Here is a 25,404-nt window from a genome sequence, read left to right on the forward strand (position 1 = left end):
GGCTAGATTGATCAGATCTATATTGTATGCCTCTCTGTTTTGTAACTTAATCAAAAGCTCTGGCTTTGAACATTGGATACCTTTTTGAGTGCAGATAACATTAACAATGTTTGTACATTGACTGATTTGCGGTGCCCATAAAACAGTTTGGTTTCAAAAAGTACTGAGAGGATGCACATTTCATAGCTGGACCTTGATCACCTGTTTGACCAACCTGTTTCTAAATTCGAAAGATTAGATGCCAAATAGAAAGTCATAAATCTGCAGTTTACAGTGTTCAAAGAAAAACTAAATGTGAAATGATAAAAATCCCCATCATTGCTTAATGCAAATGTACTGTGCACATTCTATATTTAACTAGGCAAGTCAGTTAAGAACAAATTATTATTTACAATGACGGCATACACCGGTCAAACCCGGACGATGTTGGGCCAATTGTGCACCGCCCTATGGGACTCACAATCACGGCCGGTTGTGATATAACCTGGATTCGAACCAGGGAGTCTGTAGTGACCCCTCTAGCGCTGAGATGCAGTGCCTTAGACCGCTGCGCCACTCGGGAGCCCAAAACATCAAAATCATACTCTTACAGAATTTTGTAAATTATATACAACATTATAGCCTACAAAACAACTGTATTCCTTTACAGTTTATTTTTATTTTTTATACCCCCTGCCCCTGAACATTTCTCTTGGTGACTGGTTATTCAGCTTGTACACTATAGACAGCTATAGGCTGTACTGAAGACTGTTGACATATTTTGCCATTAATTTATCTATGTGAAACTGCACATTCACCATTTATTCCACCAATACAGGCAATTTATGTAGCTACAGGAAAACTCGCCAGCAATATTGTGGCCTAATTAATGTAGTTTCCCTAAATTGGTGAAGCAATTCACCAAAACGTGCATATATGAATAAACGACGGCTGATGCAATCGATTACACGAGAAGTAGGATGAGGAACCACGATACCCAAAACCTTTGCTGTCAGTAGAGCCACCTGGTCAATGGTGGTTTTGTCTCGAAGGGATGCAGCTTTTGTCAAAAATTGACTTTCCGTAGCAGGTTTAGAATAACTTACGCAACAGCTTAGGATAATTAATGTAGAAGGTTTGGAGGAATAGGTTAAGGTTAGGGTTAGCTAGAATGCACCAAAACAACTTTTGACGTCAATTCGACAAAAGCAATATACAATCTAGACATAGGTGAAAATGGTTGGTTCCACCCCCACGTGTAATACTGTTTCGTCAAACGCTCCCTACACTGTAGGCTGGGCAATTGAACGAGTCAAAATTGGCCCAAGCCAGTGACGTTTCTGAATTTGTGAATAAATACTCGAGCGCCACGAACGAAAGATCGTGAATGCATGACATGAACTGACTGAGGAGAATTCGCAGGAGGACACGATAAATTAATTAATAAAAGCCACAATATACGGCATTTATTTTATCTGCCAAACGAAGAACGCTAACAATGATGAACGGACAGATGAACGGTTTTCATAACTCCCTTATTGACGAGGACTGCTTCTTATTCACATCGGAGTCGGTAGGAGAAGGACACCCTGGTAAGAACTAACTAGCTACAAATACACCCTATAATAAAAACGTATGCCTTTGCTGTGTACCTATTTATTTAGATATGGGTAACAAACGTTGGCTTGCTAGCACACATGCAAGTCGGTGGTGCTTAGTTTAGTTTGCTAGTTAACATACTTAGCTAACTACCTGCAGATCAAACCATATTACATAAAAGCCGCATGTGAGGCCCAACTGCATGCTTCTTGGTTTATTAGCCAGCTAACGTTAGCTACTTTGCTGAACGTTAACATGGCCTCTATTGGACAATAATATCCGTCCTAGGGATTGAGTCGCTTAAAAAAAACATATGTTCTCGAGTCATCATAAGTATGCCTAATTCAAGAACGCTTTTGCCCGGACCGAGCCATAATATATTTCGAAGATTCGGACTAGTTTGCGCGCATGCTCTCGGGGAACGCGATCTATACTAGCGTTTGTTGCTACGTAAGGACATATACAGAGATTGTATTAATTGTTTCACCCTTGTCTCGACGGGTCATAGTTTAGCTTTAGACGTCCAAACAAAATACGTTTTTATTTACACGTGAACCCACGGAAATGGTGGCGGGTTTATCCCCATTGAACGGCTGCGAGTACAAGGTGTTCCCCGGTTCAGCCTCTCCCACCATCGCCATAATCCTGAGATATGGTACCGCATGTGTATAACTGCAGTCAGTAGACCACTGCGTAGCCTGTCATAAAATCGCGCCAAACAGAAGAGCACTACAATAATTCCCATCAGTGTCATGCCAGACGATTTACATGTTCTGTTCAATCAACCAACGTTGTACAAATGTCTGTAGGCTTGTGAACTAGTGCCAACTCTAGTCTTCCCTTTTTATATATAGATAAGATTTGCGACCAGATCAGTGATGCAGTGCTTGACGCCCATCTCAAACAGGATCCTGATGCCAAAGTTGCTTGTGGTAAGAAAAATAACCTCTGTATGATGCAACTTCTAGCTGCCCTGGAGTCAGCTGTGACCACATAAATGAAGCAGCTCATTAAACTCTTGATGCATCTTGTTAATGTGTAGTAGGTCTATATTATGGCAACATTCCCCTGAGTTTTTTTCCAGATGAGTATTGATGTGTCCTCTGAAAGGATGTGGTTATGTACTCTTCCCCTTCCATCTTTCTCAGAGACTGTTGCTAAGACTGGGATGATCCTGCTGGCAGGTGAGGTGACATCGCGTGCTACAGTGGACTATCAGAAGGTTGTTCGCGACACCATCCGCCACATCGGATACGATGACTCCTCCAAAGGTTTTGACTATAAGACCTGCAACGTGCTGGTGGCCCTAGAGCAGCAATCTCCAGACATCGCCCAGGGTGTTCACATCGACCGCAATGAGGAGGACATAGGGGCAGGGGACCAGGTAAGTGTTGGGATGCAGAGGACTGCTGCAGTAGCAGTGTTAGCTGTACATTTATCTGACTGCGATATGTGCAGCTTTCCTTTCTGATGTAACAGTTCTGTGTTCTATCCTCAGGGCCTGATGTTTGGATATGCTACTGATGAGACTGAGGAGTGCATGCCCCTCACTATTATGCTCGCTCACAAGCTCAATGCTAAAATGGCTGAACTGCGTCGCAATGGCACCCTGCCCTGGCTCCGGCCTGACTCCAAGACCCAGGTAAGCTGCCAGTGTGTAATTGATAGGTGATTTACATTAGGTTAATTTGAGGAAGTGCTTGTAAAACTAGTTTGTCCTAGCTTATTTATCACGCATCAGATAAGTGAATAAGAAAAGTAATATTGCACTCTTTCCAACCTAGTTTGTGGCCAGCAGTATCTCCAGCATTGAACTAGTTTTAATCCATGCCTGCTGTTGTACCACCCTGCTGACGTTCTCTCTGTGTAGGTGACAGTTCAGTACCGCCAGGACCGTGGCACAATGCTGCCAGTGCGTGTCCACACCATCGTGGTCTCTGTGCAGCATGATGAGGACATCTGCCTGGATGAGATGCGTGATGCTCTGAAGGAGAAGGTCGTCAAGGCTGTGGTGCCCTGCATTTACCTGGATGATGACACCATCTATCACATGCAGCCCAGTGGACGCTTTGTCATCGGAGGCCCACAGGTGAGACTAAGGGGTGGGGGTAGGACTGGGCATCTAGGACCTGGAACTCTGAGCTTGGGGGGGGGGGGGATAAAGTAACTTTGATGGATGAGCTTGTTTAACTGATATATTTTATTTTTTACTACTGTTAGAAATATAGTACCAGTAATAACTTTTGACACCTACTCATTCAAGGGTTTTTCTTTATTTTTGCAATTTGTAGAATAACTTTTGACTGGTACTGTATGTCTTGGTAAGAGTGACCATGAACTATTCATCCTTTCCCTTGCAGGGTGATGCTGGCCTGACGGGCCGTAAGATCATTGTTGACACTTATGGAGGCTGGGGAGCCCATGGTGGAGGAGCCTTCTCAGGGAAGGACTACACTAAGGTGGACCGCTCTGCTGCCTACGCTGCCCGCTGGGTGGCCAAGTCTCTGGTTAAGGCAGAGCTGTGCAAGAGGGTCCTGGTCCAGGTGAGGGCAGGGCAGGGTGATATTGATACACCTCATGCACAGAAATCATAGGTGCGAAGGGGTGCCACAAAATCAAACCTAAAGTCTGCTGTATGTTTCTTCATCATCTATGCTACATCAGGTTGCTTATGCCATCGGAGTGGCACACCCCCTCTCAATCTCCATTTTCCACTATGGCACATCCCAGAAGAGTGAGAGGGAGCTGCTGGACATCGTCAAGAAGAACTTTGACCTTCGTCCTGGTGTCATTGTCAGGTAAAGTATATGCCTCTATCTGAATCTCCCTCATGTTACTCACGCTTCCTGTCTTTCTGTTCTGCCTAAACATCACAGCCAGTGTTCAGAGATGATTCTAAGCCTTTACTGTATGATTACTGTCATACTGCTTTCTGTTTGGCTCTGTCAATCAGGGCTTGTGATCAGTTTGCCGAATCTGATATTCTACCCCTTTCGCACCCAACCGGTCTTGCTTTCAATGCCAGTACAGTGTGTAATGTTAAAGCTTGGCGCATTGGGGTCTCTTCTGCTAGATGGCATGTTTAATTACCCAGCATGACTAAAGGTTTCCTGCTCATCCAATTGGAAGGTCATAGGGTTCTCAGAGCTTGTTAAAGTTCAATGCCATTTATAAATGAGATCAGTGTGCTTTCCATCTCCAAGCTGCAGTCCCTACACTGCTCAAGGATGAGTTGATTGTCAGGGTAAGTGTCAACGCTTCACTCACCCTTCTTTACAAGCTGGCCTAATGAACCCTTCTGATCATGGTTTTCTTGCTGTGGCTCGACACTCCCTATTGGCTGGTTTGAGTGTTATAACTGTTGCTCTGAGGTAATTTCCTGTGACAGGCCTCTAAAATGAATCGATTGTGTATTCCAGGGAGCTGGAGCTGAAGAAGCCAATGTATCAGAGGACTGCTGCCTATGGCCACTTTGGCCGGGAATCCTTCCCATGGGAGGTGCCCAAAAAGCTAAAATACTAAACCTGTCAAGCTTTTTCCCCCAGGCCTGTTGGTGTATACTACAGAGAAGCCTGCATGGTCTTGGGGTGAAAGGCCCTTTAAACCCCCCTTCCCTCTTAATGGCATATTAAAACCTGATCTACCCCTCCACCTTCCCTCAAAATGCACCCCAACCCCCCCTTTCTAACTCCGCTCTGTTATCTGTACTGTCTTTTTGCTGTTAGTAGTATAAGCTCTAACGTTCTCAAATATTTCAGGAAAGTAATGTTAAGTGAATAAAAGGGTGTTAGCTAGCTACCTGAATCACTGAAATGTGCTTCATTGTCCCCTTTGAGGAGGTCCTGAAGTACCCTGGTCTTCTACTGATGTCCCTCACACTACAACTCCTAGCCCAGCCTTAACCAAACTGCAGTATTTACAGTTTCTTAGTATCTGGGCTTAGCTGTACTTATACTTGATTAGTTTGTTACCGTTAAGTCTAATGACTTACCAAGGCTACACTTTTATGTTAATTTACTGGTGCTATGGATGTAAGGGACACCGCTCGAAGCAAACCGTTTAGGGAAACAGTATTGACTGGGATCCCCATTAGCTACTCTTCCTGTGGTCCAAACAGTAATGCCCCCAATCTTTCCTTTTAGTGTAGACTTTTTATTTTGTCTGGTTTTGTCACCCCCTAATCCTTCTCCCTCACCTTTTCAAGCTTTAACTTCAATTATCCTTTTGGAGGATATAAAAAGGGCACGGTTTTAAGGGTCAGTGGTTGCTGTTTTTCAAAAATGCTATGCATTGCATGCTGAGTAACAAACACATTTTTATTGTCAAGTTCTTGAATAAGCGGAGTAAAGTCTCAGATACCCCTGCAGATGTCTGTGCTGTTTTCTGACGTAATACAGAAAAGTCAGAAGCTGCTATGTCACTGCGACTGTCTGTAGGTGTGTTTTGATTTTATATTTGATCGTTTAAAATATTCTCATTGGATTGTCCTGATGTTGAAGTTTAAATTTTAAACAATTCTTTCAAAAGGTAGTTTTAATTTCCTTCTGTTTTTTATTTACATTTTATATAAAATGTTTTAAGGTCAAGGCCCTCCTTCCTTGTGTATTGGTGGCAGTTGTAGCTACAAAGAAACCACAATTTTTATCCTGAAGGAGAGCTGTCTTTGCCACAATGCATAGTTCTTACTACTGGCAAACAATATAAAATAAACCTTTTAATATTTATTTGTTCTCTGAAACTTGCCATGGCTTCAGAAGGCAGCTTAAAGGTTTTAATCACATTTTGACTTGACTGAATGCCATAATTAAGTTCACATTTTTCAGTGTTTCTCTCGTGGTTCCAAAGTGTCATACAGAAAAGCTTTGGTCTGCTTCCACAGGGAACTGTCACTGGCTGATGTGATGAATGTTGCTATTTTGACCACAGATTATTTTGGGTGTGATTGTATTAACCATACAAGTCTACTATTTGCCTAACTCCCCCACCTTATCCTTACATGAAGAGATGGCAAAGTTTGGCTGGTGTTGTACAGAGAAACCAGCCTTGTTTACAAGCTGTCTCTTGTATGGATGGGGTTTCCCTTGGAGCTTTGGTTTTGTTTCCTGTTACCACTCGAAGACTAGTCTGCTGGCTACTGTGAGTAAGAGTGCCTTTTCTATTTCCTCCCCCAATCCCTGTATTGAACCCATTCTTCCCTCCTGTTCTCTATCAGCATGCATCTGACATCCTGAGGAACATGTAGCTTGTCTCAATTCTGTCTTCAGAGGTTGGCTACTGATTCCTCATGTCAAAGATCTGAAATAAATGGCTACTTTCCTTCATGAAGCATGTTTCTGGTGTCTCATTCCTTGTCTTTTAAAATATATTTTTTTACTGTATTTGAAAAGGTAATTTGCTTTAATTGTCTGTCTAGCTAGGTCTTTGTGCACAATTGTTTGACCAGTGCTACCACTAAAAGTCATAAGTAACTAATGGTGTCATTAGTTGGGTCAATCGTGGGTGGTGAACATAAATAATAGTGTTGGAGTAATATAAAGTAACACATTGTAATTTGCCATAATCCCATGTTTCTGGGTATTTAAGCCATGGGGAACATTGGCTGTTCTATAACTGATAATGCAGCACAGAGCTGTTTACCTGAAATGCCATCTGGACACTACTGCTTTTTTATGTAATGGGTGGGATCACCTTAAGGCAAGATACTACCAAGTCCTTGACAGTTTTATGGTGGCTGTGCAAGAGTGTTTCCCCCAATAGTGACTTGTTAGGATGACTATTTAGTCAAGACAAATATGATGAGATATTACACATCCTGTATAGTGTACCAGCTTAACTTTCTCAACACTTGCCTGTGGGTAGTGGACACTGTTGGTGATTTACGTACTTAACTTAAAATATGACCCACCCAATGCTTTTCTCCTTGAGTATCTTTCATACTTACAAATTGATTAATCCAGGATCAAGTTGAAGGGCAAACAATTGTCAGGATAAGAGCTTCTCTTGCGGTCTTTACTGTTAACCAATCACCTCACAGAATGTGCATACACCTCCTTGGACCACTGACAGAAATAATTACGTCGTGCAGGGTGTACAGTAAGGTTACCAAGACAATGACTTGTTTTACCTACAGGTGTGTAGCAACTGAATGTAAAAATGTGCATAATGTAAATTGAATTATGCAGTGATTACATTGTCCTAAAACATTTTTAATTAGTGTAATGCCCACCGGTTTGTGTGTCAAGAACTGCAACGCTGCTGGGTTTTTCACGCTCAACAGTTTCAAGAATGGGTCACCACCCAAAGAACATCCAGCCAACTTGACACAAATGTGGGAAGAATTGAAGTCAACATGGGCTGCGTCCCTGTGTAAAGCTTTTGATACCTTGAGTCCATGCATGCCCTGACGAATTGAGGCTGTTGTGAGGGCAAAAGGGGGTGCAACTCAATATTAGGAAGGTGCTCCTAATGTTTGGTATACTCAGTTTAAGAAATTTATATGATCCAAGAAATACAATGACAAAGCTGTAAAATGTTTTCCTGAATATAATCCTATTTAGTGGATACCGTTGGTGTTTGAGGGTTTCAGTGTGAAATATCCTTAATATTTTGACACTTATTTTACTGAGTATTTATTTTTCAATGCGTAGGTGTCAAATTGCTGGCAGTTGTGAAAAACGTATGCACTTCCGTTCTGACAGAGTGGAGACATGTCAACCCCCCCTCAGGTGGAGACATGTCAGTTCCCTCAGGTGGAGCCATTCCAGCCAATGAGAGGGCAGATAGTGTGTGTGTGAACAACAGGCACAACTCTGATATAAAAATGAGGGGTGTTCTATAGCAAAGTTATTTCACATTCATCGACCTCATATGCATAGCCCATCTTGAATTTCAACGGGGACAACTCCAATATAAAGTGTTCTCAGTTGCGGGGATATCATGTGCATCATACTTACTGTATATCAGTACATAACAACCTAACCTGCTTAGGTTGTCAGTACATAACAACCTAAGCATTATGAAACCTCCAGGGGACCATGAAACAATGTCCCATGAACATCCTAAAATGTTCTCGGGAACTAGAATGTCTTAAAAACATCCCTGGGACAAACCAGGAACTAGACAAAACCTCCAGGGAACCATGACACAATGTCCTAACCACTTTAGGTGACTGTTTTGGGGAAGTCAAAGACTTTTTGTTTTCAGGGTTATCTATAAAAAAACATTGCATTGAGATTTTAGTAGTTTGCTAAAAGATTTGATGCACAAACACACACACACTCATTTACACAGACAGACTCACTCAATAACTGACGGCCTCACTGACTGACTGGGGTGGGGGGTCGATTGTGTAATTTGAAAGTCTTGATATTGCTGAAGTCAGGTTTAGAGCTATGATTTAGGAATGGGGTTTGGTGTATAGTCCGCCACTAGTGAAGCATGATACTTGATATGCATGAAAATAAAGTGAATATTAAATTATTGGTTAAAGCTCTTACACTATTCATAGATTTATCATATTGTCATAATTATTACATTATGCGCAAAAACGTTAATTTGTTACATTATTGGCAATTTACATTATCAGCATTTATTACATTAAATGCATTATCAAATTAGCAGCTATTACATTGGCATTTTATTACATTATCAGTTGCTACAAAAGGTACAAATTGTAAATCCCTCCCTTACATTAAACTTGTTAGAGGCACTCAGTAAAGGTTGAGAGTTTATTGAGGTCTGAAGACAGCACTGTCCTTTGAGGATACAAAGATACCGTGTCTTACGAGGTGGTCTTTCATTTTTATTTTTTTTATTTTTTTTCCACCTTTATTTAACCAGGTAGGCTAGTTGAGAACAAGTTCTCATTTGCAACTGCGACCTGGCCAAGATAAAGCATAGCAGTGTGAACAGACAACAGAGTTACACATGGAGTAAACAATAAACAAGTCAATAACATGGTAGAAAAAAAAGAGAATCTATATACAATGTGTGCAAAAGGCATGAGGAGGTAGGCAATAAATCGAATAATTACAATTTAGCAGATTAACACTGGAGTGATAAATCATCAGATGATCATGTGCAAGTAGAGATACTGGTGTGCAAAAGAGCAGAAAAGTAAATAAATAAAAGCAGTATGGGGGGTGAGGTAGGTAAATATACCGATGGACTATGTACAGCTGCAGCGATCGGTTAGCTGCTCGGATAGCAGATGTTTAAAGTTGTTGAGGGAGATAAAAGTCTCCAACTTCAGAGATTTTTGCAATTCGTTCCAGTCGCAGGCAGCAGAGAACTGGAAGGAAAGGCGTCCAAATGAGGTTTTGGCTTTAGGGATGATCAGTGAGATACACCTGCTGGAGCGCGTGCTACGGGTGGGTGTAGCCATCGTGACCAGTGAACTGAGATAAGGCGGCACTTTACCTAGCATAGCTTTGTAGATGACCTGGAGCCAGTGGGTCTGACGACGAACATGTAGCGAGGGCYAGCCGACTAGGGCATACAGGTCGCAGTGGTGGGTCGTATAAGGTGCTTTAGTAACAAAACGRATGGCACTGTGATAAACTGCATCCAGTTTGCTGAGTAGAGTATTGGAAGCTATTTTGTAGATGACATCGCCGAAGTCGAGGATCGGTAGGATAGTCAGTTTTACTAGGGTAAGTTTGGCGGCGTGAGTGAAGGAGGCTTTGTTGCGAAATAGAAAGCCGACTCTAGATTTGATTTTGGATTGGAGATGTTTGATATGAGTCTGGAAGGAGAGTTTGCAGTCTAGCCAGACACCTAGGTACCTTATAGATGTCCACATATTCTAGTGGAACCGTCAGGGTGGTGATGCTAGTCGGCGTGCGGGTGCGGGTGCGGGTGCAGGCAGCGAACGGGTTGAAAGCATGCATTTGGTTTTACTAGCGTTTAAGAGCAGTTGGAGGCACGGAAGGAGTGTTGTATGGCATTGAAGCTCGTTTGGAGGTTAGATAGCACAATGTCCAAGGAAGGGCCAGAAGTATACAGAATGGTGTCGTCTGCATAGAGGTGGATCAGGAATCGCCCGCAGCAAGAGCAACATCATTGATATATACAGAGAAAAGAGTCGGCCCGAGAATTGAAACCCTGAGGTACCCCATAGAGACTGCCAGAGGACCGGACAGCATGCCTCCGATTTGACACACTGAGCTCTGTCTGCAAAGTAGTTGGTGAACAGGCAAGGCAGTCATTGAAAAACCGAGGCTACTGAGTCTGCCGATAAGAATACGGTGATTGACTGAGTCGAAAGCCTTGGCCAGGTCGAAAGCCTTGGCCAGGTCGATGAAGACGGCTGCACAGTACTGTCTTTTATCGATGGCGGTTATGATATCGTTTAGTACCTTGAGCTTGGCTGAGTGGCACCCGTGACCGGCTCGGAAACCGGATTGCACAGCGGAGAAGTACGGTGGGATTCGGCTTTCGAAGACCTTTAGATAGGCAGGGCAGGATGGATATAGGTCTGTAACAGTTTGGGTCAGGGTGTCTCCCCCTTTGAAGAGGGGATGACCGCGGCAGCTTTCCAATCCTTGGGGATCTCAGATGATACGAAGGAGAGGTTGAACAGCTGGTAATAGGGGGTGCGACAATGGCGGCGGACAGTTTCAGAAATAGGGGTCCAGATTGTCAAGCCCAGCTGAACATCTGCTATCTGGATTTGGGTAAAGGAGAAGCTGGGGAGGCTTGGCGAGTAGCAGCGGGGGAGGCGGGCTGTTGGCCAAGGTTGGAGTCGCCAGGAGGAAGGCATGGCCAGCCGTTGAGAAATGCTTGTTGAAGTTTTCGATTATCACGGATTTATCGGTGGTGACCGTGTTACTAGCCTCAGTGCAGTGGGCAGCTGGGAGGAGGTGCTCTTGTTCTCCATGGACTTTACAGTATCCCAGAACTTTTTGGAGTTAGAGCTACAGGATGCAAATTTCTGCTTGAAAAAGCTGGCCTTTGCTTTCCTGACTGACTGCGTGTATTGGTTTCTGACTTCCCTGAACAGTTGCATATCGCGGGGGCTCTTCGATGCTATTGCAGTTCGCCACAGGATGTTTTTTGTGCTGGTCGAGGGAAGTCAGGTCTGGAGTGAACCAAGGGCTATATCTGTTCTTAGTTCTGCATTTTTTGAACGGAGCATGCTTGTCTAATATGGTGAGGAAGTAACTTTTAAAGAATGACCAGGCATCCTCAACTGACGGGATGAGGTCAATATCCTTCCAGGGTACCCGGGCCAGGTCGATTAGAAAGGCCTGCTCGCAGGGAGCGTTTGACAGTGATGAGGGTGGTCGTTTGACGCGCGGACCCGTAGCGGATACAGGCAATGAGGCAGTGATCGCTGAGATCTTGAGATTGAAGACAGCAGAGGTGTATTTGGAGGGCAAGTTGGTCAGGATAATGTCTATTAGGGTGCCCATGTTTACAGATTTAGGGTTGTACCTGGTGGGTTCCTTGATGATTTGTGTGAGATTGAGGGCATCTAGCTTAGATTGTAGGACTGCCGGGGTGTTAAGCATATCCCAGTTTAGGTCACCTAACAGAACAAACTCTGAAGCTAGATGGGGAGCGATCAATTCACAGATGGTGTCCAGGGCACAGCTGGGAGCTGAGGGGGGTCGGTAGCAGGCGGCAACAGTGAGAGACTTATTTCTGGAGAGATTAATTTTTACAATTAGAAGTTCGAACTGTTTGGTCATAGACCTGGAAAGTATGACAGAACTTTGCAAGCTATCTCTGCAGTAGATTGCAACTCCTCCCCCTTTGGCAGTTCTATCTTGACGGAAAGTGTTATAGTTGGGTATGGAAATCTCAGAATTTTTGGTGGCCTTCCTAAGCCAGGATTCAGACACGGCAAGGACATCAGGGTTGGCAGAGTGTGCTAAAGCGGTGAGTAAGACAAACTTAGGGAGGAGGCTTCTGATGTTGACATGCATGAGGCCAAGGCTTTTTCGATCACAGAAGTCAACAAATGAGGGTGCCTGGGGACATGCAGGGCCTGGGTTTACCTCCACATCACCCGAGGAACAGAGGAGTAGTAGGATGAGGGTGCGGCTAAAGGCTATCAAAACTGGTCGCCTAGAGCGTTGGGGACAAGGAATAAAAGGAGCAGATTTATGGGCGTGGTAGAATAGATTCTGGGCATAATGTGCAGACAGGGGTATGGTGGGGTTAAAGGGTAAGGCGGAGGCAAGCCCAGGCACTGGGTGATAAGAGAGGTTGTATCTCTGGACATGCTGGTCTCAATGGGTGAGGTCACCGCATGGGTGGGAGGTGGGACAAAGGAGGTATCAGAGGTACGGAGAGTGGAACTACGGGGTCCATTGCAAACCAAAACAATGATAACTAGCCTGAACAACAGTATACAAGGCATATTGATATTTGAGAGAGACATACAGTAAGGCATAAAGTGATTGCAGGTCTTGATTGGGAGAGCTAGCTAAAACAACAGGTGAGATAACAGCAGCTAGTCAGCTAACACAGCAACAGCAGGTAAAAATGGCGACAACTAGGCAGAGAGAGTGTAAATGTAAAATATACTGTCTTAGCCCAGTATTATTTCACTTCCTGAAATAAACCCCCACCTTTCTCCATACGGATTGTTCTATCTGTAAWTCTTAGAGTAATCTGCTTCCCAAAAAGTACAACTGCTTCGTTCTGTAGTATTCAGAGCATGATCGGTAATATAAACACTTTCTCAGGCAGACCATTTACATCAGCAGTCAAATCCTGTTCAGTTTGTAACTCAGAATCCAAATAAAAGCTGTAACTAGCTGTTCTAAATGAGTAATCTTTTGCGGTGGCTCCCTTCTAATAACTTGGGTGGTCATCGGCCGCTCTGGTACATTGTGACACATTTGATTGGCTGCCTTTTTGATCTAATTAATAGATTTCATAGTCTGCTCAACCCAGAGTCTGCGCCATCTCGAAGGGGATTGGGGATCAACGTTGTGCTATGTTAGCCTGGGCACCATTCTGTTTCTGTCTGTTCTGGCTTATCGCCATCTTGGCAAGGCAACAAAACAGCATTGTTGAACAATTGAGTAGCCTATAGACCAGGGGTCTCCAACCCTATTCCTGGAGAGCTACCCTCCTGTAAGTTTTCGCTCTAACCCGAGTTGTAAATAACATGGTTCAGTTTATCAACCACCTAATTATTAGAAACAGTTGTGCTAGATGAAGGTTGTAGTGAAAACCTACAGGGCGTAATCTCTCCAGGAACAGGGTTGGAGAGCCCTGCTAGAGTGGTATGTACAGCTTGTACATTAATTTATCAAACTTAGTTTGTTTTGTGTCATGGTCTTGTGCCGACCAACCAGTGCTCCCGCACATTGGCTAACCGGGCTATCTGCATCATGTCCCACCCACCACCCGACAACCCCTCCTTTACGCTACTGCTACTCTCTGTTCATCATATATGCATAGTCACTTTAACCATATCTACATGTACATACTACCTCAATCAGCCTGACTAACCAGTGTCTGTATGTAGCCTCACTACTTTTATAGCCTGTCTTTTTACTGTTGTTTTATTTCTTTACCTATTCTTCACCTAATACCTTTTTTGTACTATTGGTTAGAGCCTGTAAGTAAGCCTGTTGTATTCGGCGCACGTGACAAATGTATTTATTTTGATTTGAATGCAAGGGAAGCCAACGAGCATTTGGCCTCCCTTGAAAAGTATAAAATAATAGCTAAACAGCATTGAGCTAAAGTGAGTGAGCTCAACTGTGAATGGTCCTGGTTTGGATTTGGCGTCACTCCTATCAAATCGCATCGAGAGCATGTCATTGACAGAAACAACTTGAATCGTTGCATCTCGTTGCGTTGTTGTCCTCCGGTTGCTAGCTAGCTAGCTAAAATTGTCCCTTTCCTAAATTAGCCATGGATGGAGATAGGGATTTGGACTTGTGGTTATACTTAATTCTCCGTACTGGCCAATGATTATAACGGTGATTCTGATCCAACCATTAATTCATACATTGTGCCCCTGACCTAAGAGGATGGAAGTTCAATATGTAGCTAGATGTAGAAGGCTAATGTTAACTAGCTAACATTGCCCATGAAAGGAAGTTAGGCTAGCTAGCAAGCATTTTAGCCAGGTAGCATAAGATAACAAAAAATAAAAGTGTGTACTCTATGACAGAGTGACAGACCGTTTCGTTTACATGAAAGAGGATTGCATTGGCGTTTCCCCAGAAGTAGGATGAGTCAACATGTTTTTTCTACTTGCACAAACGTGCACACAGAAATCAGAACCATGGACAGCCACATCATATTTAGCTTACGTTGATTGGACTAAATTGTTTTTGGTATCTTTTAGTTGTCACTATTAGACTTAGCATAGGTGATTTGATGTTGAGCTGGAATAGTGGTGGCAGCTCCTCCTGTTTTCTTTGCGACTTGCGGTAACTCTCTGTGGTTGTAAATCAATAGTTGTTTAGTGGTCGGAAAACATTAACTTGATGGACCATGCTGTAGTGTTTTGTCACATGCAATATGCTTTGTGGACTTCACCGGACAGAGGTATAATTTATTTTGCCACTGTCTTCTCATTGTCTCGGCCTTTAGGCCTATATATCTGGAAAATATGCAGTATTTTGTTTTTTTATGTGTTATTTCTTACATCGGTACCCCAGGTAATCTTAGGTTTCATTACATACAGTCGGGAGGAACTACTGAATATACGATTAACGTCAACTCATCATCGTTCCTACCAGGAATATGACTTTCCCGAAACGGATCCAGTGTTTTGCCTTCCACCCAATACATGGATCTGATCCCAGCCGGCGACCCTGTGCGACGCCGTAAAAGGGCAAACGAGGCGGTCTCGTGGTCAGGCTTCGGAGACGGGCACATCGCGCTCCACTCCCTAGCAACTACTCGCCAATGTCCAGTCTCTTGACAATAAGGTTGATGAAATCCGAGCACGGGTAGCATTCCAGAGAGACATCAGGGATTGCAACGTGCTCTGCTTCACGGAAACATGGCTAACTCAAGAGACGCTAACGGAGTCGGTGCAGCCAGCTGGTTTCTTCATGCATCGCGCCGACAGAAACAAACATCTTTCTGGTAAGAAGAGGGGCGGGGGGGTATGCCTTATGATTAACGAGACGTGGTGTGATCATCTAACACACACAAGGAACTCAAGTCATTCTTTTCACCTGATCTAGAACTCCTCACAATCAAATGTCGACCGCATTATCTACCAAGGGAATTCTCTTCAATCATAATCACAGCCGTATATATTCCCCCCAAGCAGACACATCGATGGCCCTGAACGAACTTTATCTGACTCTTTGTAAACTGGAAACACACACACCTGAGGCTGCATTCATCGTAGCTGGGGATTTTAACAAGGCTAATCTAAAAACAAAACTCCCTAAATTCTATCAGCATATCGATTGTGCTACCAGGGCTGGAAAACCCTAGATCATTGTTATACTAATTTCCGCGACGCATTAAGGCCCTCCCCCGCCCCTTTCGGAAAAGCTGACCACGACTCCATTTTGTTGATTCCAGCCTACAAACAGAAACTAAAACAACAAGCTCCCGCGCTCAGGTCTGTTCAACGCTGGTCCGACAATCTGAATCCACGCTTCAAGACTGCTTCGATCACGCGGATTGGAATATGTTCCGCATCGCGTCACCAACAATATTGACGAATATGCTGATTCGGTGAGCGAGTTCATTAGGAAGTGCATTGACGATGTGTCCACAGCAACGATTAAACATTCCCAACACAACCGTGGATTGACGGCACTTCGCGTGAAACTGAAAGCGGAACCACTGCTTTTAACAGGCAAGGTGCCGGGCATGACCGAATACAAACAGTGTAGCTATTCTCTGCAAGGCAATCAAAGGCTAGTCCCAGTACAGAGACAAATCGAGTCGCAATTCAAGCATCACAGAAGAGGTATGGGCAGGGTCTCACGCAATCACGGATTACAAAAAGAAAACCCACCGTCGGACCAGGCATGTGTTGCCCCAGACCAGGCTAAAACAACTTTTTGCCGCTTGCTGATGGATGACTACACGTGGGCTCGACTGAACAAGAAACATTTAAACGTGTTAACCCTCGCAGGGCTGACAAGGCCGGCACCTACCAACACAGACGGTCTCTAGGCAGCGTACAGCTCGGATGTAAAAGGATTTAACGTGCTTAACCCCTCACTCGCAGCCTAGACGCGTGCTCCTTAGCTGCTGATCTCGACACATGTCTAGCACACAGTCCTGCTGGGATACTGCGACATGTCATGCCAACTCCTTGACCCGATCGCGCACCAGCATGCATTGAAAACTGGCCACCATGGCTATCTCCAAAAAGCTAAGGTAACTGAGCTAAACGACTACCGCCCCGTAGCACTCACTTCCGTCATCATGAAGTGCTTTGAGAGACTAGTCAAGGACCATATCACCTCCACCCTACCGGACACCCTAGACCCACTCCAATTTGCTTACCGACCCAATAGGTCCACAGACGACGCAATCGCAACCACACTGCACACTGCCTAACCCATCTGACAAGAGGAATACCCATGTGAGTGCTGTTCATCGATTACAGCTCAGCATTTAACACCATAGTACCTCCAAACTCGTCATCAAGCTCGAGACCCTGGTCTCGACCCCGCCCTGTGCAACTGGGTCCTGGACTTCCTGACGGGCCGCCCCCAGGTGGTGAGGGTAGGTAAAAACATCTCCACCCGCTGATTCAACACTGGGGCCCCACAAGGGTGCGTTCTGAGCCCTCTCCTGTACTCCCTGTTCACCCACGACTGCGTGGCCATGCACGCCTCCAACTCAATCATCAAGTTTGCGGATGACACTACAGTGGTAGGCTTGATTACCAACAACGACGAGACGGCCTACAGGGAGGAGGTGAGGGCCCTCGGAGTGTGGTGTCAGGAAATAACCTCACACTCACGTCAACAAAACAAAGGAGATGATTGTGGACTTCAGGAAACAGCAGAGGGAGCACCCCCTATCCACATCGACGGGTCAGTAGTGGAGAAGGTGGAAAGTTTTAAGTTCCTCGGTGTACACATCACGGACAAACTGAATTGGTCCACCCACACAGACAGCGTTGTAGAGAAGGCGCAGCAGCGCCTCTTCAACCTCAGGAGGCTGAAGAAATTCGGCTTGTCCACAAAAGCACTCACAAACTTCTACAGATGCACAATCGAGAGCATCCTGTGGGCTGTATCACCGCCTGGTACGGCAACTGCTCCGCCCACAACGTAAGGCTCTCCAGAGGGTAGTGAGGTCTGCAGAACGCACCACCGGGGGCAAACTACCTGCCCTCCAGGACACCTACACCACCCGATGTCACAGGAAGGCCATAAAGATCATCAAGGACAACAACCACCAACCGCACTCCTGTTCACCCCGCTATCATCCAGAAGGCGAGGTCAGTACAGGTGCATCAAAGCAGGGACCGAGAGACTGAAAAACAGCTTCTATCTCAAGGCCATCAGACTGTTAAACAGCCACCACTACATTTAGCGGCCGCTGCCAACATACTGACTCAACTCCAGCCACTTTAAAAATGGAATTGATGGAATTATGTAAAAATGTACCACTAGCCACTTTAAACAATGCACTTAATATAATGTTTACATACCCTACATTACCCATCTCATATGTATATACTGTACTCTATATCATCTACTGCATCTTGCCATCTTTATGTAATACATGTACCACTAGCCACTTTAAACTATGCACTTATGTTTACATACCCTACAGTACTCATCTCATATGTATATACCGTACTCTATACCATCTACTTGCATCTTGCCATGCCGTTCTGTACCACCACTCATTCATATATCTTTATGTACATATTCTTTATCCCTTTACACTTGTGTGTGTGTATAAGGTAGTAGTTGTGGAATTGTTAGGTTAGATTACTTGTTGGTTATTACTGCATTGTCGGAACTAGAAGCACAAGCATTTCGCTACACTCGCATTAACATCTGCTAACCATGTGTATGTGACTAATAAAATTTGATTTGATTTTGATTTATATCTCACAGTCGCCAGGCATATGAACTAACAGGTTATAGAGCAAACAATGCAATTATCACAACACATAGGTTGTAATATGGCTTTTCTGACTTCCCCAGTGATTTTACCCATGCAACGTTACTGAATATACGAAAGGGGTGTTTAATGTGGTTGTCTCGTGTGTGTGTTTGGACATGGTAAGCATTTGTAAATTCACAGAACAGTATACAGTTAGTCACTCACCCTTTACCGTGGCAAAATTGGTTTGACATCGGATAGCCTCTCTGGCTCTAGTTAGGGATTGTCAATGAATTACAGAAAGTACTGAGAGGGCTGGGAAAGCAAATATTCTAGATGGAAGCTAGGGATCGGGCTGGGAGATGCTACTTTCTCACCCTACAAAGATGACATATCTGATAATGTTGCATCATACTGTCACCCTAAACCCTGCAGCGCCACACTCCTAACCTTGGCCAAAGAGCCAACTGGCCTGATCATGACCTTCTCACCATGACACTACCAATGCCAAATTTGTTGGTCACATATACACTACATGATCAAAAGTATCTGGACACCTGCAGGTCAAACATCTCCTTCCAAAATCATGGGTATTAATATGGTGTAGGTCCCCCCTTTGCTGCTATAACAGCCTCCACTTTCTGGGAAGACTTTCCACTAGATGTTGGAACATTACTGCGGGGACTTGCTTCCATTCAGCCACAAGAGAATTAGTGAGGTCGGGCACTGATGTTGGGCGATTAGGCCTGGCTCACAAAGGTGTTTGATGGGGTTGAGGTCAGGGCTCTGTGCAGAACAGTCAAGTTCTTCTACACCGATCTTGACAAACCATTTCTGTATGGATCTCGCTTTGTGCACGGGGGCATTGTCATGCTGAAACAGGAAAGGGCCTTCCTCAAACTGTTGCCACAAAGTTGGAAGCACAGTATCGTCTAGAATGTCATTGTATGCTGTAGCGTTAAGATTTCCCTTCACTGGAACTAAGGGGCCTAGCCCGAACCATGAAAAAAAACAGCCCGAGACCATTATTCCTCCTCTACCAAATTTTACAGTTGGCACTATGCATTTGGACAGTCACTGTGCTCCTGGCATGTGCCAAACCCAGATTCATCCGTCGGACTGCCAGATGGTGAAGTGTGATTCAACATTCCAGAAAACGTATTTCCACTGCTCCAGAGTCCAATGGCGGCGAGCTTTTCACCACTCCAGCTGATGCTTGGCATTGTGCATGGTGATCTTAGGCTTGTGTGCGGCTGCTCGGCCATGGAAATCCATTTCATGAAGCTCCCGACGAACAGTTATTGTGCTGACGTTGCTTCCAGAGGCAATTTGGAACTCAGTAGTGAGTGTTGCAAGGATCTTTAAGCGCTTCAGCACCCGGCAGTCCCGTTCTGTGAGCTTGTGTGGCCTACCACTTTGTGGCTGAGTCATTGTTGCTCCTAGACTTTTCCACTTCACAATAATAGCACTTACAGTTGACCAGGGCAGAAATTTGACGAACTGGCTTATTGGAAAGGTGGCATCCTATGACTAGCAGGGCAGACATTTGATGGACTGACTTATTGGAACATCCTATGATGGTGCCACGTTGAAAGTCACTTAGCTCTTCAGTAAGGCAATTCTACTGCCAATGTTTGTCAATGGAGATTGCATGGCTGTGTGCTAGATTTTATACACCTGTCAGCAACGGATGTGGTTGAAATAGCCAAATCCACTCATTTGAAGGGGTGTCCACATACCTAAAACACCTATATGTACAAAAGTGTTTTTTGTGTAGGTGTTTTTTGTGTCTCTTATCTTGTGGGAGGTATTGTATACCTAATAGTGAACATGTCCATGGTGGATTGAGGCTGTCATAGTGCAAACCCCAGCAATCTAACAATGACTGTGAGTTAAAAATAGAAGTTTGAGTAAGCCAAGTACTAAGTACTTACCAAGTAAGTACTTGGGTAGTGTGAGTGGACAGCAGCTGTAGAGTGTAGTCAATTTGTGGCAGACAGTTTGGACACTGGTCACATGAGTAACTTGAGAATAGAAGCTATTCATGGTCCCTGGTTAGTACAGTGTAACTGTAGTAATGTACTACCTCATGATCCGTAAAATGTGCTTGGGCAGACCTCCTGGAGGTTCCTGGAGTTGACGTTGAGTCATTAAAAAAGGGAGAGAGATGAGTTATTAAAGGCCATTGAATGTCAAAGTTTTATTTGGTGTCACAGGGAAGCAGTAAGTAACAGTGATGATGCGGACAGGTTGGTCACAATTATTATATGTGATTCTATGAGGTTGATGCTCACTTTGCCAGAGCACAGATTCCAAGAGTTCTGCAGAAGCAACAGAAAAAAACAAATATATAAAAAAGACTGCCCCTAAAAAGAAACTTCTACTTTTTAAAACGGCCTATGTGGCATCGTTATGAGTAAGAAACATTTATTCTTGTGTCAAAATTGACTGCAAAGTGTAAATAGGATAACTTCGGTCAAAGTCAGTCTCGTCCAAAACTGAGATTTGCAAGATGATAGGGAAAAAAATGGTATGGCACCGAATGAAGGGTACCGTAACAGTTATCCTTGAGTTGGGTTTATTTCAATCCTGCCCACAGTTGGCAGCACCCAAGTAATCATCAATTCAGAGCGCAGCTGCACACGGCCCCATCGTAATGACCATGGTCAATTTGGTTTGACATTCAATATCCCTATGGGGCTAGTTAGGGACCATCAGTAAATTACACAATATTTTTTAAATGTCAATAGCTCCAAATGTCAGTGACTTAAAAACCTCCAACCAACTTTACATTTTTGAAATTCTTACACAAATATTGAAAGCATTTAATGAGCCAACTAAAAGATGTGCAATATGAAAATATTTTCCCATTTACATTGAGGTTTCGGTATGTAGAGAAAGCCCATTGTTAATGTGTCCCAAATGGCACCCTAGTTCCTATACAGTGCACTACTTTTGACCAGAGCCCTATGGGAACTTGTCAAAAGTAGTGCACTATATTAGGGGCTAGGGTGCCATTTGGGACATACAATGCATTCGGAAACTATTCAGACCACTTCCCTTTTCCCACATTTTTTTATGTTACAGCCTTATTCTAAAATTGATTTAAAAAGCATTTTCCTCATCTACACACAATAGACTAAGTGAAAACAGGTTTTTAGAAATGTTTGCAAATGTAAACAACAAATACCTTAAAAGTAATCAGACCCTTTGCTATGAGATTCGAAATTGAGCTCAGGTGAATCCTGTTTCCATTGATCATCATTGAGCTGTTTCTACAATTTGGAGTCCACCTGTGGTAAATTCAGTTGATTGGAAATTATATAGACAGGTGTGTGCCTTTCCAAATAATGTCCCACAGTTGACGGTGCATGTCAGAGCAGAAACCAAGCCATTAGGTCGAAGGAATTGTCCGTAGAGCTCCGAGACAGGATTGTGTCGAGGCACAGATCTAGGGAAGGATACCAAAACATTTGTGCAGTATTGAAGATCCCCAAGAACATAGTGGCCTCCATTCTTCTTAAATGGAAGAAGTTTGGAACCACCAAGACTCTTCCTAGAGCTGGCCGCCTGGCCAAACTGAGCAAGGGAGGTGACCAAGAATCCGATGGTCACTGACAGAGCTTCAGAGTTCCTCTGTAGAGATGGGAGAACCTTACAGAAGGACAACCATCTCTGCAGCACTCCACCAATCAGGCCTGTATGGTAGAGTGGCCAGACGAAAGACACTCCTCAGTAAAAGGCACATGACAGCCCTCTTGGAGTTAACCAAAAGGCACCTAAAGGACTCTCAGATCATGAGAAACAATATTCTCTGGTCTGATGAAACCAAGATTGAACTCTTTGGGCTGAATGCCAAGTGTCACACCTGGAGGAAACCTGGCACCATCCTTACGGTGAAGCATGGTGGAAGCAGTACCATGCTGTGGGGATGTTTTTCAGCGGCAGGAACTGGGAGACTAGTCAGGATCGAGGGAAAGATGAACGGAGCAGGGTACAGAGAGATCCTAGATGAAAACCTGCTCCAGAGTGCTCAGGACCTCAGACCGAGGCGAAGGTTCACCTTCTAACCAACAGGACAACAACCCTAAGCACACAGCCAAGACAACACAGGAGTCGCTTCGGGACAAGTCTCTGAATGTCCTTGAGTGGCCCAGCCAGAGCCCGGACTTGAACCCGATCTTACATCTCTGGAGAAACCTGAAAATAGCTGTGTAGTGACACTCCCCATCCAACCTGACAGAGCTTGAGAGGATCTGCAAAGAATGGGAGAAACTCCCCAAATACAGGTGCCAACTTGTAGCGTTCGAGGCTGTAATCACTGCCAAAGGTGCTTCAACAAAGTACTGAGTAAAGCGTCTGAATACTTATGTAAATGTGCTATTTAAAATTCTAAAAACCTGTTTTGGATTTTTTATTATGGGGTATTGTGTGTAGATTGATGAGGAAAAAACAATTTAAACAATTTTAGAATAAGGCTGTAACGTAACAGAATGTGCAAAAAGTGAAGGGGTCTGAATACTTTGAATGCACTGTAGGATTGTTGTCTGATAATCCATCTCCTCCTGCATGGTGACCGAGGAGTAGGCCTACAAGTCTGTCTGGATGACACTAATTTAATCTCTGTCTCCACTACCATTTAAAGCCCATAGGTTTGTGTTCCCAGGGCAACTTCTTCAGCTAGAAAAATTGCAATTGATAGGGTAATGCAATGGAGTTATGTGAACCATCAAACCATAATTCATTTTTACAACAGATTTGAATGTAAATTCTAAGAGAAACTTTTGATATCTTTGCATCTCTGATCTCATCCAGTATTTTGAAATAATGGAGTTATACTATTGTTTTGTTTATACAATTCCGTCATTGCGTGACTGGTTAGACAATACTCCTTCAGCAGTCTTGTCTTAACATGTGAACCTTTTATATAACACCTTAATCTCTGACATTGGTTGAACTGCTTTTCACAGTTTTGTAATATGCTAATTGAACAACGATGACTTACAAAACCAGTCAAAGGTGAGGAAGGAATGGGAGTCACAAAATCCTCTTAGTAATTGCACCATGTTCAGATGTCTGCTCTGCTTTCTAAAATCAGACTTGCCACACAAAGAGGTGGTTAATTAATTAATTCCAAATCAGGAAACCCTGTGCAGGCCAACAAACTAAAACAATTCATGGTGACAAATGAATGGAACACTTTTGCCATTTATACCCAAGCGGTAAAAGTACGCACAGATGAATATACCACCATTGTCCGACCATCAGACACCTGAGTCTGCACTGTGGCAAAATTGTGGTGTAGATATTGGGGGGGATACAATTTCTGCAATTCTACAGTTTGACATTACTGATTATGCCTCTCGAGGGGTATATGGAGGTGTATTTTGAAAATATAGTATAAGGATAAGTGGAAGCCTCCCAATCTAAACATTTTTGTTRTTTTGGGGGGGGGGRGGGGGACAGCTAATTTCCTGCATTTCAACACATTTTGCCATTGGGGCAGAGAAAATTGTGCAGTTTTATAATGCTATGCTACACATTTTGTCATGCGTCAGAGAACATATAGCAGTTTTAAAGCAAATATCCTTAAATTCTACACATTTTGCCATAGGGCAGAGAGTAAAATGCACTGTTTTATAGTCCTGGCACCACACACTGCCAGGTCTCTGACCTCCTCTCTATAGGCTGTCTCATTGTTGTCAGTGATCAGGCCTACCACCATTGTGTTGTTTGCAAACTTAATGGTGTTGGAGTCGTGCTTGGCCACGCAGTCGTGTGTGAACAGGGAGTATAGGAGGGGACTAAGCACGCACCCGAGGGGCCCCGTATTGAGGATAAGCGTGGCAGATGTGTTGTTGCCTACCCTTACCACCTGTGGGCAGCCCATCAGGAAGTCCAGGATCCAGTTGCAGAGGCAGGTGTTTAGTCCCAGGGTCCTTAGCTTAGTGATGAGCTTTGAGGGCACTATGGTGTTGAACACTGAGCTGTAGTCAATGAATAGCATTCTCACATGGTATTCCTTTTGTCCAGTTGAGAAAGGGCAGTGTGGAGTGCAATAAAGATTGCACAATCTGTGAATCTGTTGGGGCGGTAAGCAGATTGGAGTGGGTCTAGGGTTTCTGGGATGATGGTGTTGATGTGAGCCATGACCAGCCTTTCAAAGCACTTCATGGCTACAGACGTGAATGTTACAGGTCGGTAGTCATTTAGGCAGGTTACCTTGCCGTTCTTGGGCACAGGGACTATGGTGGTCTGCTTGAAACATGTAGGTATTAGACTCGGTCAAGGACAGGTTGAAAACGTCTTACTCACATCAGCTACGGAGAGCCTGATCACACATTCATCCAGAACAGCTGGTGCTCTCATGCATGCTTCCTTGTTGCTTGCCTTGAAGCGTGCATAGAAGTAATTTAGCTCGTCTGGTACGCGCTTGTCACTGAGCAGCTTGGCTTCCCTTTGTAGTCTGTAATAGTTCGCAATCCTTGCCACATCCAACGAGCGTTAGAGCCGGTGTAGTACGATTCAATCTTAGTCCTGTATTGACGCTTTGCCTGTTTGATGGTTCGTCGGAGGGCATAGCAGGATTTCTTGTAAGCATCCGGGTTAGTGTGCCGCTCCTTGAAGTGGCAGCTCTACCCTTTAGCTCAGTGCGAATGTTGCCTGTTATCCATGGATTCTGGTATGTACATACGGTCACTGTGGGGACAACGTCATCGATGCACTTATTGATAAAGCCAGTGACTGGATGTGGTATACTCCACAATGCCATCGGATGAATCCCGGAACATATTCCAGTCTGTGCTAGCA

The 25,404-nt window shown here is 44.1% G+C and overlaps 1 protein-coding gene across 1 annotated transcript; it reads left to right on the forward strand.

Annotated features, from left to right (window-relative positions):
* The first annotated feature begins 1,246 nt into the window (after positions 1-1,246).
* On the forward strand, positions 1,247-6,903 carry LOC111957621 (S-adenosylmethionine synthase). The gene is made up of 8 exons (XM_023978500.2): positions 1,247-1,571; positions 2,433-2,510; positions 2,727-2,962; positions 3,077-3,220; positions 3,449-3,667; positions 3,939-4,121; positions 4,243-4,376; positions 4,998-6,903. Exons 1-8 carry the CDS (start codon positions 1,478-1,480, stop codon positions 5,098-5,100), a joined length of 1,191 nt encoding a protein of 396 aa, XP_023834268.1. The 5' UTR covers positions 1,247-1,477; the 3' UTR covers positions 5,101-6,903.
* Positions 6,904-25,404: the final 18,501 nt, after the last annotated feature.

This window comes from Salvelinus sp. IW2-2015, linkage group LG33 (genome assembly GCF_002910315.2).
Source record: "Salvelinus sp. IW2-2015 linkage group LG33, ASM291031v2, whole genome shotgun sequence".
Classification (NCBI taxonomy): Eukaryota; Metazoa; Chordata; class Actinopteri; order Salmoniformes; family Salmonidae; genus Salvelinus; species Salvelinus sp. IW2-2015.

What these genes read in the sequence shown, in the direction of transcription:
- LOC111957621 (XM_023978500.2), top strand. Translation starts at nt 1,478, where the DNA reads ATGATGAACGGACAGATGAACGGTTTTCATAACTCCCTTATTGACGAG. An exon ending in TGATGCCAAAGTTGCTTGTG is followed by an intron (nt 2,511 to 2,726) that starts GTAAGAAAAATA and finishes CATCTTTCTCAG; the next exon opens with AGACTGTTGCTAAGACTGGG. An exon ending in ACATAGGGGCAGGGGACCAG is followed by an intron (nt 2,963 to 3,076) that starts GTAAGTGTTGGG and finishes TTCTATCCTCAG; the next exon opens with GGCCTGATGTTTGGATATGC.